Source organism: Symsagittifera roscoffensis, chromosome 3, assembly GCF_963678635.1.
Source record: "Symsagittifera roscoffensis chromosome 3, txSymRosc1.1, whole genome shotgun sequence".
Classification (NCBI taxonomy): domain Eukaryota; kingdom Metazoa; phylum Xenacoelomorpha; order Acoela; family Convolutidae; genus Symsagittifera; species Symsagittifera roscoffensis.
Window position 1 is genome coordinate 68,468,935 of NC_087064.1, and position 14,400 is coordinate 68,483,334.

The 14,400-nt window shown below is 35.4% G+C and overlaps 2 protein-coding genes across 2 annotated transcripts; one reads left to right on the forward strand and one right to left on the reverse strand.

Moving 5' to 3' along the window:
- Positions 1 to 2,102: 2,102 nt before the first annotated feature.
- Positions 2,103 to 14,125, reverse strand: LOC134841799 (uncharacterized). Its single transcript, XM_063857836.1, has 4 exons — positions 13,774 to 14,125; positions 13,585 to 13,631; positions 13,077 to 13,427; positions 2,103 to 2,586 (listed from the first exon to the last, which is right to left on the reverse strand). The coding sequence occupies exons 1-4, from the start codon at positions 14,087 to 14,089 to the stop codon at positions 2,236 to 2,238; spliced, it is 1,065 nt and encodes a 354-aa protein (XP_063713906.1). The 5' UTR covers positions 14,090 to 14,125; the 3' UTR covers positions 2,103 to 2,235.
- On the forward strand, positions 2,630 to 9,279 carry LOC134842020 (uncharacterized). The gene is made up of 6 exons (XM_063858159.1): positions 2,630 to 3,630; positions 4,601 to 4,717; positions 4,943 to 5,072; positions 5,984 to 6,125; positions 7,978 to 8,196; positions 8,967 to 9,279. The coding sequence occupies exons 1-6, from the start codon at positions 3,481 to 3,483 to the stop codon at positions 9,169 to 9,171; spliced, it is 963 nt and encodes a 320-aa protein (XP_063714229.1). The 5' UTR covers positions 2,630 to 3,480; the 3' UTR covers positions 9,172 to 9,279.
- Positions 14,126 to 14,400: the final 275 nt, after the last annotated feature.

A 14,400-nucleotide genomic window follows, 5' to 3' on the forward strand; every position in this document is an offset into this window, starting at 1 on the left:
GACCCAATATCCCTTCATTACCTCCAGACCCAGAACTACGGCTGTTTAAAAGCAGAATAGCTTAAACTGGATATCCTTGAATTGGAAATCTTGTGAACTAAAGAAAAACAGTGAACAGTCTTGTAGCCGATTGCAATATTGTTTGTCGCCAAGGTTAACAAAAAAATTTTCGGACAATTTTTAAAGTTTGTTTCTAAATTTCAGAATTCAAAACAAAAAGAACGTTCGTAACACTTTATCCTACGTGCACAGCAACTAGCTAGCCTTGTTCCTCATTTAAAAACTCATTTTAAATAACATAGCCAACAGAAAGAGCCAAGCACACAACTGTCAATGAATTCAAGGAAACCGACTTGTTTCGTCATAGATTTTTCTATTCGAATTTCTAAAACATAGCCAAATGACAGTTGGAAAAGAGTAATAAACGCAAAGAAACAAAAGTTGACTTGTTTTTTCAAAAATATTCATCTTTTCAATTTCGAATAAAAAATAGATGGCCTTAAAGCTCTTTGAATTTGTAGAACAACTTATGATGGACACTTTTTTGTTGAAATTAACCCAATTTGAGAAAAATGGATTGATAGGAAAAACTTTTATTTCACTGGAAAATCTGATAATTAATTTCCACTTTCCAAATTAGAAGTCGATCACGTTTTTCATGACCTTTACATTTTTTCTGTTCGTTAGTGGAGTTTGTCTTCCTTTTTAAAAATGGAAATGCACTGAACTTCAAAAGAAATCACAAGTCAAACCGCGAAAAATCAAAATTGAGCGTGAACAAATTTCAAGACTTTTTCTTGAAAAAAAATCAGCAAGACCTTTATAAGAGTATTCACTACGTTCATTACTCTTTAAAAAATCCATCAAATTTGAACTAGTACAATTAAGAGAACATTTCACGATCGACATCTTAGTCAAATTAAGCCATTAGAGATAAGTGGGCCGATATTTAGTTTTTTTTTGCTGGGAAAACTATACGACTTTCGAAACTAAAAAAATCATTCACACTTTTCTCGCGTTATTTGCACTTTTGTCACTGGACAGCAAGCAGTGAGTGTAAAATGCCAAGCAGTGAGTGTAAAATGTTCAAAACAAATCAAGAAATCAAACCAAAAAAGAGCGATTGAACTTTTACTGAAAAAACCTGAATGTGTCTTCACTTAAACAAAAGAAAACAAAATACACTACCTATATGAGTGTCTGCAATTCACAAAAAAAACCCAAAACTTGAATGAGTGAACATTGCCAGCAGACAGTTGGAAAAGTGTCAATGAACGCAATGAAACTTGTTTTTGAAAACTTTTTCGAATTTCGTTTTTGAAAATATTTTCGAATTTCAAAAATGATGGCCTTAAAACTCTTGGAATTTCAAGAACAATCAATGATTGACACTTTTTGATAAATTAACTCAATTTGAGAAAACTGGATCAATGGGCAAAGTTATTCTTCCGCTGGGAAATCTGAAAATTGACAAGCACTTTCGAAATAAGTAGTACATAGCGTTTTTTGAGTTTTCCACTTTTGCTGCTCGATAGTGTAAACTGCCTTGCTTTTAACAAAAGAAATTAACTGAACCCAAAAGATATCAGAAGTCAAGCTGCAAAAAATCAAATAGGCGTGAACACATTTAGAACTTTTGCTGAAAAAAAAAACCATCAAGACCTACATAATGTCTTCACTATGTTCATCGACTCTCAAAAAATGACTTCATTGATTAACACTTGACTCGACTTATTTTGAAAAGCGAATTCGATTTATTTTTTGAGCCAAACTGACAAAAAAATTATTGAGCATGAATGAAGTGAAAGAGTTTGATGGAAAAACAACGACCAAATAAAAAAATTCTCTTTCTTAAGAAACATTAAGCAACGCAATAACATAATCTTACGCTTTCCATATTTAAATCTGGTTGTCAACTAATAAAGGAATTCAAAAGGAAATAACCTAGTTTGAACAACTTCTTGCTTCATGCAAAAAGTTGTCGTCCTAATTATCCATTTTTTCCAGAAGTTCATGAAGCCAGATTGTAAGGCGACAACTTTTGCTGTTAAATCAGAATTTAATCTCAGCTAACACGGTAAAACTTTAGTTAGTAAAAAATCAATTCACAAATTTCACTTCATTAATATTCGGTCAAGTATGTAGAACAATTAACATTCGCATTTTCGAATATATACTAATAACTGTTTTTCTCAAAAAAATTATATGTCTATATGCATTTATACTCTGATTGATCTATTTGTTCCAAAAAGGCCTTCTGGGTATGAGAAGAGTATCGGACAGTATCTGTAGTGGAACATCTGGCTCATGGTCCACTCTCAACATCGCCAGTCCTTTAGTTCCCAGAGAGCACACCAGATTACCCATTTTCACCCCACCCTCTCCGTCCCCTTCACCCCTGGTGAATATAGGCAAATTCAAGTGGGAGGGCCCCCCTGCAGCACTACCCTCACTTTGCTCGATTTGGTCTCCCCCTTCTGTTGAGCTAAGTGAGGTGGTTGTTGGGGATGGAATGGGTTTGGATAGTTCAACTGGAAACACTCTGCGTCGTATCACTCCAGTATGATGTGTTCTTGCCGTCAATTCCTACGAATAATAACAAAAAACTCAATTTCATTAACTTATCCACTGACAATAACATTGACTTTGTTTTGTATACATTTTTAAATTTTCAAATTGCAGAAAAAAATCACATTACATTAGAGCAAAGAGAATTTCGAGGATTTTTCACAATTGCGAATAAAATTATTTAGATTGAATTATTGAAGTGGCCCTCTGGAAATAATTAGATAGTATTTGAAAGTTTCAAAAAAATGACAACTAATTTAATTTTGATGGCTGAGCGAATGAACGAGTGTTTTTCCGACTCTCTACTTCTGAGATGTTATTTAGTGGAGACGAAAATCTGTCGTGTACAAAGCGATCATAATTGAGAGACGAAGCAAGAATAAAAACATACCAAAGAAAACAAATCACAAAAGAATTAGAAGTGCCAAACCATGCTAAGGCACAGCAAAATATTTGAGACCGATGATATCACCGCATTCTTGCTTTGTTATTCAGTATGTTTAGCATAATAACAAGCAACTATAAAAAAAAAGAAGTACACTCGAAGATTCGGAGCTGATGACATTCAGAGTACCCTTCACTGCTTTTCAAAGCCTCTCACCCCAATCATTTGATTCTGTGCCGTAATGTAAACACCATCTTGTATATTTATGACCAATTATTCGTATAAATTATTTACTCAATGCAGTAAAACAAACCGTGTAATTGTTTAGTACATTTTTTCTTTCTATCAAATTTCTCTGCATTCAAGTTTTTATCCAAATTCTTTTTATTCTGATTTTATCTTAACCTCTCAACTTCCACAATTCGGAGATCTATGAATTAAGTAGCAATAAACCATCTCATATTCGTATGCGCTGGTTATAAGTTGAGTAACAATTCAGTCTAAAGGGACACCATTGTTGCACAGCTATGGCAGTGTCCAGCACTGAGCAGTCGGAGGCCACTCGGATCCAGAAGCTGGAAAAATTCCTCAACCGGGAACTCAGGGGCAGTACTCTCACTAATTACACACTCAAAGCAGACATCAGAGCTCATCGCAAGGCAGAGAAAATCAACAAGGTTAGTGCAATCAGATCTCTTCATCTTTTTCTTCTTGCTGGGGTAGGCGCTAGTGGGGCATATGGCCCTGTTGTCTATCCTCTGCCAGTCTCGTTCTAATGACTACTAACGACCAATTGCTCAATTTATGTTATGAGTGACCAGAGAACTTTATTCTTTCTTTGTTCTTTCTTTCTTCTTTCTTCGCTTCTTCTTTCAGGAGGTCTTTCTTGTGCTTTGCGCGAATATTGAACGTCTCATCCGTCGTAGGTAGGTAAAAAAAAATTCCGGGGTTCCTGAATAGCCAGTTTTTCGGTATCGTTCGCGTTTCCTGTGAGTTCTTGTCTGAAGCTATCTCCTCTTTGGCCCTGGAATATGTGATTGACGATTTCTATTTCGCCGCAATCGAGACGACTTGGATCGTCAATAATGCCGGATCTCGCAAGATCTCTTTGGCCATCGATGAGTGTCCTGTGCGTAGTTGGTACCAGGTTAAATCTTCAAATGTGTTCTTCAGTCAGCTAATCCTACCCCCGCTTATTGCAAAGGGGTAGTAAAAGAGATTCAAGATCCGTAATTGCTCAACATTGAGTTATTTCTTTTGGGATGATTATTCTTTACAAGCGTAACTAGGTACTATGTGAGAGGGGTAGTTAAAAAATTCGATAAATCTGTCCTGAAAAAAAGTGGATATCTCATACCAGAAGGACTGAAACACGCTAGAACATTAGTTCGCCAATTAAATTTCAGTATTCAAAAATTGCCAGTTTGTCAGATTGAAAAAAAGTCAGTTTGATTGGCTTAAAGAACTTTGATTTGTTGAACTTTTCAACAAAAAATCAAGAACGTTGAATTGTTGAAAAGTTCAGGTTTGTGTTCATAGGATTTAACATTTTTGAAAGTTGTTAACTGTTTTCAAAACTCATTTATATTGACTTTTTTCGATTGAGTTTTAATTCCGAATTGAGATTTGTGAAACATTTCACTTCAGGTGGACATATTGTCAAGCAAGATGTTCGACAAGAAAATCCTGAATGAGTACAAACTCGCCCGACTGCACATAGAAACAGACCAGATGCGATATGCTCGCAAGCTTCACACATTCAAGGTACACATACATGCAGCTCAACCAGAATTATTTGGAAAAGTGGTCAAAAAGCATGATAGGTTAAAACCATGGATAAACAAACCATGAAAGATGGGTCCCATTGAGCAAGCCTTCGTAAAAGCACAAAATTGGAGCGCCAAAATGTTCACTTTTTATCACTGACAAAACAAGTGCGTTCCCTACATTACCCAAAGTGTCTTAAATTGTGGCTTCAATATTCGACAGATTGCCCAGATGAAGGCAATGCAGGAGACTTCTAGTCGAGTGAATACTGCACCTGGTCTACCTAACACTAGAAGGGGAGGAGGCGCCATGGGAGGAGGGGGAGATGGCACTGCACGCACATGGACTTCAGGTTATGCACGAAATTGGTTTTAAACTATTTTACAGTTATTGTCAAATTGTTGGCAAAACCTCTGAATTTGGGATCTGCAATCGCGGGATCAGAAGAGAGAAAATTTTCGGTAACAGCTATTTCTTGGCATTCAATAACGTCTTCAAATTTGTAAAATATTGGTTTGCAACGTCAAGTGCGCAATTTTATGAATCCTTGAATAAGACTTAGAAGATGCAAGGCATTTTGGTCATAATTATTGTTTGCATTTAGGTCATATTTTTAAGCTGCTTCCTAAATTTCAAACGTGCAGAATAATAAAAAAGCAGAAAAAAAAACTTCATAATTTAAAAAAGGCATCATCTGAAAGCCTTTTAAATTTGAGGAAAATAAATCCAAAGACCAATAAATCCTAAGGACTTTTAAGGTCAATAAATCCAAATCGAGAATACGATCAATGCGTAAATTTTTAACTCCCCTGGGAAATCTAATCTAAAATAAATATCCACTTTTGAAACTAAAAGCCTCTACAAAATCAACAATCAAGCCACTAAAATACAAATTTCAAAATTTTAACAGATTTTAAGGCTCTTAACTGATAATAAAAAAAATTATAAAAAAAACACCTAAAAAATAGAACAATCACTAAGTTGAAATAAACAGCAAATATATATTTTTTGCTAAAATTGAAGATCCTGTAGTTTGCCAAGAATTAACTTACTATCTTAAATGAAGCTTGTGTCAAACTCTATTATAACTGTGCCACAGTTTTTTTTTGATTCAGTGCACTGAATCAGAAAAATACACCGCTAGAAATACATTATGTACAAAAGAAGGCTGCGAAAGCGCTGCGAGAAACCTTTCTGATAGTACCAAAAAACAGTATGCAAGATTTGTGTACAACAAAAAGTTGAATGTTCTTCGTGTTGTAGGCAGCAAGAAGATCAACAATGCAGATCTGAGAAACATAATTCGGTCTAGCACAAATGTAAGTTCGGCAAAACTTCGAGTACCACATGACGAGGAAGATGGAGAAAACCGAGCAAAAACTGCAGCTGCCGCATTCGCCAACAGGTACGCACACCACACAACGAAGACTTGACTCTAATATAAAAGAAAACCTATAAACTTCTTTTTGATTTTTGTTTCTGAAAAAGTTGATATTTTTCTATATTTGTTACTGTTACTCAAAAATGCCAGAGAAAAAAAATTCCAGCAAATTTCTTGTTGTTTGAATAAAAAATATAACATGAATCAACTGTAAGTGACAACAGACAAGTAATTCAAGGGGCCTAGGAAATTAGACGATAAGCAAATTAGAGGGATACTACAAAAACGAAATTAGACGGAATTTATTTTTTACAGATCTGGCATTTTAGACGAAAAAGCTATGAAAAGGAAAGGGCCAACAAAATTTTTTCTTAAGAGTCAAGTTTCACAAATACAAAAAGATCATAAAATGTCAATACCTATCAAAACAATTAGTTCAAATGAACATAAAATGTCAAATCTGAATATTACAGGAGAGTTTTGAATTGAATAAATTATGCATGATTGACTTGTAAAGTTTTTGGCCACCGAAATTGAACTGTTGTCTACAAACAATTTTATTTTTCTAATGCAATTTGTGTGCAAACAAAGTTCATTTCTCTCATTTTCGTCTATTTTCTCACAATTGCAGTTTTGCAAAACCGTCTAATTTCCTTTTAAGTACCTCCGTCTAATTTGCTTATCGTCTAATTTATCAACCCCCGTAATTCAATACTGGCAGATAAAAAACCTCGACCAAAACCTGTACTAAGACGCCGCTTGTATTTGATGTTTTTTATTTACAATCAATATAATGTAGTGAATCCCTTTCAGTTGTAATTCGGATAACAAAGTGATATTTCAAAAAATTCGAGAATCGAGAAAAACTGGTCTTATTTTTGTTGCCACTCAGAATTAAATCTGAAATGAAATTTAACTTAAAAGATGTAACCAGAAAAACTATTCAGTAGCAAGTACTCGTACTCATTTTACAATTCTTCGTACTCATTTTTACTAACTTCGAAGATTTAAACCATTAAATCTTGTTAGATATTATACGATGCCAATGAAATGATTGTCCATAAAATCACCTGTCCAAAATACTCTTGTCCATAAAATCACCTGAGCCTTATACCTGTGCGATAGTGTATTATATCTGTACAAACAGTTTTTGACACAGAGGCGAAGAGGAGCTTAGCGCCACTACCGATACCACACAGACATACCAAAGCAAGCTAGCAGAGAAAGAATGAAACAAAGCCACTAAGTCGAAAAAAAACCTATCGAGAAAACCATAACTTCAAAAATTTCAGAAATTTGTCTGAAATGATGTTCAGTTTGACAAAAACACGTACACAAACACAATAATTGGCGTTTAACACGTATAAATAAACGAATAAGCCGACCAAACACAAGCAAACCCACAACATGTCGACAATTTTTGAAACGGAAAATTTCCTTTTTGAGTAACAAAAAACAGATTCTGGCAAGATTCGAACACAGAACATTTACCACCTCAGGCTTAGTACTTTTCTCAAAAAGCATGAGTGCTGAAAAGCTAAGATAGTAAAATTTGATTCAAGCCAAGCTATCATACGCTTTATTTATTTTGTAAAACAAGAAAATTCCGTGATGCGGCATACTTAGCCGACAAAACACGATCAGACAAACGGATAGGCCAAAAATTTCTTTGAAACTGAAAACTTTGACTTAAAAGATAGACCTACCTGGATTCGTCCCAGGCGTAGTTGTTACCTCTATGCCAGGTTTGCCGGAAGCCAAAAAAGGTCTTGTTTGCCGGAAAGCCAGGTTTGCCATTAACCCGAAAAAGGTCTATTTTACAGTATTCCGCTAATCGCAAGCGTAATACATTGTAATGAACTTTATGATCGGTTAGGTCGACTGCAAGACACCTCCTCAATTCACAGGACATGTTCATAGCCAAACTGTCCACTTTGCTCAAACCAGCAGAACAGGAGGTGAAGAGTAAACGCGTTAAAGAAGAGCCTGTGGAAGTGGTGGTGGAACTAACGCCACAGCAGAAAAGGAACAGATCTATCGTTAGACTGCCAACCATAGCTCTGGACGGGGGAACCGCAGCCAGGGAGTTCCAAAAGTATGACATCACTTCTCTCTTGTCCAAATTCACTCTAGACCTCAATACAAAACCCTTCCTCGCCATAGTTGAGACAAAAGATCAAAATATATATGAACATATAGATCCTTCTGGGAAAAATAAAGCTTAAAGTCTGCTGAAAGGTGACAATTAAGCGAAAAAAATGTTTTTAAATATTGAACAGTTTCTAGTTTTGTTGAGAATAAAGAAAATCAAATCGCTGCCCAAAAAAAAAATCATTTTTTTTGTCAAATCTACTGCAAGCAAATTCTCTGTCCCCGTGTGAAAATACCTCAAGCAAAAACACTGAGCTATTTTGACCTTTTTGAATTTTAAAAAAATAACGATTAAATCAAACTTATTTTCTAACAAATTTTTGCGTTTTCTCAGCTGCTTAATTACCGAAGCCCGCGACCCCCTTCCCAACAATACATAAATTCAGACCCCCTGATAATTAAGCACATGAGAGTATGTACTTGTCAGGACGTGATGTTCCTCAATTGAAAAGCAAAGGGCGCAGTATTTGGAAAGCACAAAAAGCACCGTATTTCGAAACCCGAACGAACAGTCATAATATGATCCTATTGAAAATGCACCGAATATATACCATTTTAAGCAGTATGCACCACCATTATATATCAAGTATTTCCTTTTAGCTGTAGAACAGAAGATTGTTTATTATTTTGAAGCAGTCACTATAAACCAACAGAATAAGAGCGCAAATAGAACCCCAATAAGATAACTTAGAGGCTATTATGGTACTTGTGTAGGTATCCGGATGCGCCTGAAGAGTTTGTGATGCGAAGAGACAACCTCCTCAAGGAGAGTGACAAGGAAGACACGATGTACGCGTGGCTGGGGTTCGACTCTCAAGAGCAGATGAACAAACGTAGAGGACTGGACAAGTTCAAGTTAATGGCCAAGAGAGTCACAATCAGAGCAACACCTCGTACAATGGAACAAATAGGAGAATGATACAAGGCCCTCCAATAAACACATTTGCTTTATTGACTGATCTTCAGTTTAAATGATTTTATGTAGTCGGTAGATGGCAATTAATTAAAAACTTTCAGGAAAAATTAAAAAAAAACATATAATTTAGACACTGACGCGAAGCAATTGAATACAATGAGTTAAATACTAATTTACACAGAGGTGAAACCGAGCTTTTCACAACTTGCGGAAGCCGAGCTTCTCAACAGAAAAAAAAAGACAAAAGCCACAGTCGAATTTTTGAAGAAAACAAGATCGACCAATATTTTATACATTTCACTCAAATTTTCTTGGATAAAGTTCATTTAGAAAAAGCGGTACCAAAGCAGACACCCGTTGCGTCGAAAAAAAATTTTTTTTTTCATAAAAAACTAAGATTTTAGTTGTTCCTCAAAACATACACAGATTTTGAATGTCCCTCAAGAAAAAAAATACGCCTCATGCTACACTAACGCCACTGAATTTCATCAAATTGCTCCTTGAGAAGCAGTGGAATTGATTTAAAATTTGCAGAAAAATACCAATAAAAATAATTCGTGTTCGTTATAATAAAAATTGTAATTGTGCGTCTGAAAATACACGAAAATAGTAAAACCGAAAAAAATGGTATTAACTTCGGACCCCCCTCCCCAGGGATTCGATCTTCTCGCCAAACAAAGCGTCCTCCCTTCGTATTATTTTATGAAATCCGTTTTAGCTATATCAATCCACTTTTGGCTAGCTAAGTTTGATTGAAGCAAAAAATTGAACGAATTCAAACTGATGCGGAAACTTTTTTCGATCTCACTTTGAATTCTTTTTAGAATGGCTTTAACTTAAAAAAAAAACACCAAACTTAGTTAAAGGCGTTTTTCGGAAAGCAAAAACAGATTATTCGAAAAACTTTTTTGGGTTTTCAAAAATTAAAATAGCACGAACAACAACTGAAAGCTCTTTTGAATAACACAAATAAACTTGAAACTTCGGAAGCTTTTTTCAAAGGATCTAATGAGTCAGAAATTTCCTTAAGAAAAAAATAATAAAACCGCTGCATATTCTTTTTTTAATTTAGTTGGAAAGTTTGGAAAATAAAACAAACCGGAATTTGGAGACAACAATTTTTCAACTAAAATAAGACTTTTTTTATTGATAAAAATAGCTACAACCTTATTTAGAAAAAAGTAAAAGAAGCTAGAATCCGGAGAAAGCGTTTTAAATAAAAAAAGGAAAAAAGCTCTTAAAAAATTCAGTAGCAAGACTTTTGTAGAAAGAAAGTGAGAATGCGTAAAACTTCAACATGTAGAGATAGTGTGTATATATGAAAAAAGTAAACACGGCATCAACATGGGACAAAAGGAAGCGCTCTACTAAAAAAAAGCTCGCTTTTTGAGGAAAAATTTAACACAGAGGCGAAGCGCCACTTGCGCCACTTGCGATGCAACAGAAAACATGAAAAAAAATAGATAAAAACAATTACGGGCCCAGTTACTGCTGCAGGTACGTGTTTGATATTGAATGAATTTGCTATACTGATGCGGCACGAAAAGTGTGATTTCATAAATTGGACTTTACCTAAAACATTAGTTGTTTCTCTACTAAAATAAGTGAGAAGAGTAAAAAGTTTTGAAATAAACAGTTTTGCCAAGGAGATAATTTCTCATACAAGGAATTAAAGCATCTCCGCTTCTGCAGATACAATTATCGCAACCCGTTCTTTCATTGGAACTTTTCATTTAAGATTTGATTGACAAAATTTTAAAAAAATTCAAAAAATTACTAAAAAACGGTCAAATTCTAAAAACGTTATTCTGCAAAGAGCAGGTTATGGCCGTTGAAGTAGAGAAGATTTCCACCAAAATTGGGTTTATCGATTGAACAAAACCTGAATTGGCCCGGTAGTTTTCGCGTGAAGTCAATAAAATTCAAAAAACTTTTTCCTTGAACATACTGGGCATAGCCAATTATAAAAGTTAGCTTTCAACAACCTATTCAATCATTTAAAACTATGATACCTGATTTGGCAGGGTAGTTAGCGAGAAAAATCCAAAAAAGGGTCAAAATCAAAAATTTTACTTTTGCGAGTGCCAACACTTGTGGAGTCAAAACAATTTAGGCGTAGTCGCATAAGCAAATGAGCTTCTGAACCCATTTTCAGATTTTACCCCAAAATCTCAGTTATAACTGTAGTTTTGGAGAATATTCAAAAAGTTTAAGAACGGTCAAAAATCCAAAAATTGACTTTTCAGAGGGCGATAACTTCTTGTGTAAAATTTTAGTTAGTGCCAGCTAATGCAGAGGAGCTTCCCACTACACCGCTATCTCATTGAACCCACAACATCAGATTTGAGAGGCTAGTTTTCGAGAAAATATCCACAGAACGGACAAAAATAAAAAATTTGACTATTCGGAGGGGCATAAATTTATGTGCAAAAACATTTGATCGTGGCCACTTATGCAGGGGAGCGTTTCGAAACAGTTCAACTCATTGAAACCAAAAATCTATATTTGAGGAGTAGTTTTCGAGAAAATGAAAATAAAGTAAAAAAAAAATATGGTTCAAATATTCCCCACGCTTTTCCGAAGGCTGTAGACAGAGGGGTCAAGAAAAACATTACTCTAGGGGACTACACAAGCACACACAAAAACATGACTCTAGGGGAGTACACAAGCACACACCCTTTTTTTGAAAACCAAGAAAAGTTTCTGAGACAATAAAACTTTTGCAAGAAGTGAAAAAATTTTCCATAACGAAACAAAAGAAATTTCAACAAACTGATTGGTAAAATATAAGAAAAACTTGAAAAGTGCGGAGGGGAGTGCTAACATTGTGTTTCTCTTGAAACGGCCCAAAATTAAGTCATTAAACCGATGCAAAATAGGCCGAAATAATTTAGGCCGAGGATTTTGTTCAGCGAAAGAAAAAACAAAGGAAAGTTAAGTAAAACTTCAAAATGTAGGCGTAAATCAAACACTAAAAAAACATTAACGAATAATGCGCGCAAAAAAAAATAATAATTCAGAGATGTGACAACTAAGCCGACAACAGATCAGCAGACAAATAATTGGCCGACGATTTTATTTGAAACAAAATAATTCCTGTTAGGAAAAAAAACAGGTCCTGCTCAGATTCGAACCCAGGACCATTGCCATGCCAGGCATGTTCGTTACCTCCAGGCTAAGTTACTTTCCAGCCAAAAGTCCTCTATTAAACTAAAGTTGACTCGAAAACTTGCTAGTCGTAGGCCCTCGTAGCCTGTATATTTAATTTTCTGAAACTTGTTCACTTTAGGGTTACTGCTTCTACTAACTGTCTCAAGTCCCTATAAGCCCTTAAACTTAAACTTCAATAACACACGCTAAGCGGAATGGAGGCTTATCAGGCGAACAAACAACTGAGCCCATGCAGCAGCCAGTGAACAAGTTCAAGAGGGGCTTCAGCTTCCAAAACAAAAACTGAAGCCCAAAATCAATAATAGTATTAACAAAACGTACAGCCAATAAGGGAGATCAGTTTCAAAAAATATCGCCAAGCATCGACAAAAGAATTAGTTCAGATAGCCCGGATTTGAGTATTAGAAAAATATCTATTAAAAAGAAAAAAACAGCAAATCATGTAAAACAAAGAAGCATGCTTAAAAGAGAATGCGATTAGGCAGAAAACCGATGCTAGAAAAAAATGCGCAGGTTGGCAGTAGCGCTTTGACCTTTTTTCACAGCGTAGCTATGTAAAAAAAGACAGTAGCTACAAGTAGAGATAGCGTATATCTCTTAAATATACACACTTGGCTTAAATGTGGCGGAAATGTCTCGCTCACCTAAATAACATAAAGATATAGAAAAATAGGAAATTGGCTTCGCTTGGTTTATACCCCCCTCAAATTGTGATCTGGCCATTATAGTTGACGCACCTGTCCTAAGTAGCATCCCTTCGAGAATGATACTCCATTCATGAGGTCCACGTTGTAGTTCAGAGGCAATGCTTTGTTCCGCACTATCTCCCCTGGCCCCTCCGCAATACCCAGTTCGTACCTTTTCTCCGTATACAAGTCAACACTAGACGCGCCTGTATCTATAGTTGAACTGATGGAATCATCGGAGTGATCGAATACCACAAGTCTCTTCAGACCCTCTTTTGGTGCTCTTGGATCTTCACTTAGAGTAAAATCATTTCGTTGATCATTCAATATAGTACTCAAATCACAACTGAACGAGTTTTCAATGACTCCATATACAGACGAACTTTCCAAGTTTATCTCAGCCTATAACGCACACCACATAGTTGCTTAACACCTTTTCCTCGTTTCCATCAACATTCGATTTTTTTTGTTTACACAACTTAACAGCTTTTTTGGATGTAGTCGAAACTACTATAATTATTTTCAACTTGAATAACAATATTAATACGGATAGTTGTACTCTCATAACTATTTCGATCGAGTGCAATGATTCACACTTGTCATAAGCTGAACTCCAACTCTAGTCTACACTAGTCTGCCGATTTTTTTTGCAGAGAAAACATCGATATCCAAAAGATATTTCACTTAATGCTAAACCTCCTAAAATCTCGCTAACTATATCTTTGACTCTTTGTTAGCAACTATGTGCCCTTTTTCCTCATTCGATATTTCTTCAAATGGGCTAACATCGGATTGATCTCACTAATATGGCATTCCAGATACAGATTCATCTCGTTTGATTCATTACTCGAATAAAGAATGGTATCAAAAATAACTCGTCCATTCAGAGAAAGGAACATTCCGTAAATGGATGATGGAAAATCTTTTCGAGCTGGCCACAGTGCATCAACATTATTAGTCAACAAACTCTGTATGAGAGCAAACGAATCTTTTCCTCGTACACTAATTAATTTCACCGGCAACTTACACACCGTTGAATTTAAGAGCAAGTTCTTCAATTTCATTGCTGTGCTGATTTGAATTTTTTCATTTTTCTCAGTCAATCTGAAAGTGAACGATTCGTTTTTTTTGAGGTGCAACATTAGATAACCAACCAATAACTCAATAACTACACTGCAATCAATAATAAATGACTAGCGTGTAACGCACCTCCGGTGATTCGACAGCTCATATATTGGAAATAAGATCTGCATCCTACGAGTGTACTCTGACAGCACACAATTACAGGATTGGTAACTCCAAATTTTGTACTGTTTTTTATAAGTCATTTTTTCATACAAATTTCACAAAACCATGACATTTTATGACAACATGT

Bases quoted from the DNA above. Each gene is read 5' to 3' on its own strand.
- LOC134842020 (XM_063858159.1), top strand. From the start codon at position 3,481: ATGGCAGTGTCCAGCACTGAGCAGTCGGAGGCCACTCGGATCCAGAAG. The intron at 3,631-4,600 runs GTTAGTGCAATC...ATTTCACTTCAG, and splicing joins AGGCAGAGAAAATCAACAAG to GTGGACATATTGTCAAGCAA. The intron at 6,126-7,977 runs GTACGCACACCA...ATGATCGGTTAG, and splicing joins GCTGCCGCATTCGCCAACAG to GTCGACTGCAAGACACCTCC.
- LOC134841799 (XM_063857836.1), bottom strand. From the start codon at position 14,089: ATGAAATTGAAGAACTTGCTCTTAAATTCAACGGTGTGTAAGTTGCCG. The intron at 13,632-13,773 runs GCACATAGTTGC...GTTGGAGTTCAG, and splicing joins ATATCGAATGAGGAAAAAGG to CTTATGACAAGTGTGAATCA. The intron at 13,428-13,584 runs GTACAACTATCC...TGTGCGTTATAG, and splicing joins CGATCGAAATAGTTATGAGA to GCTGAGATAAACTTGGAAAG.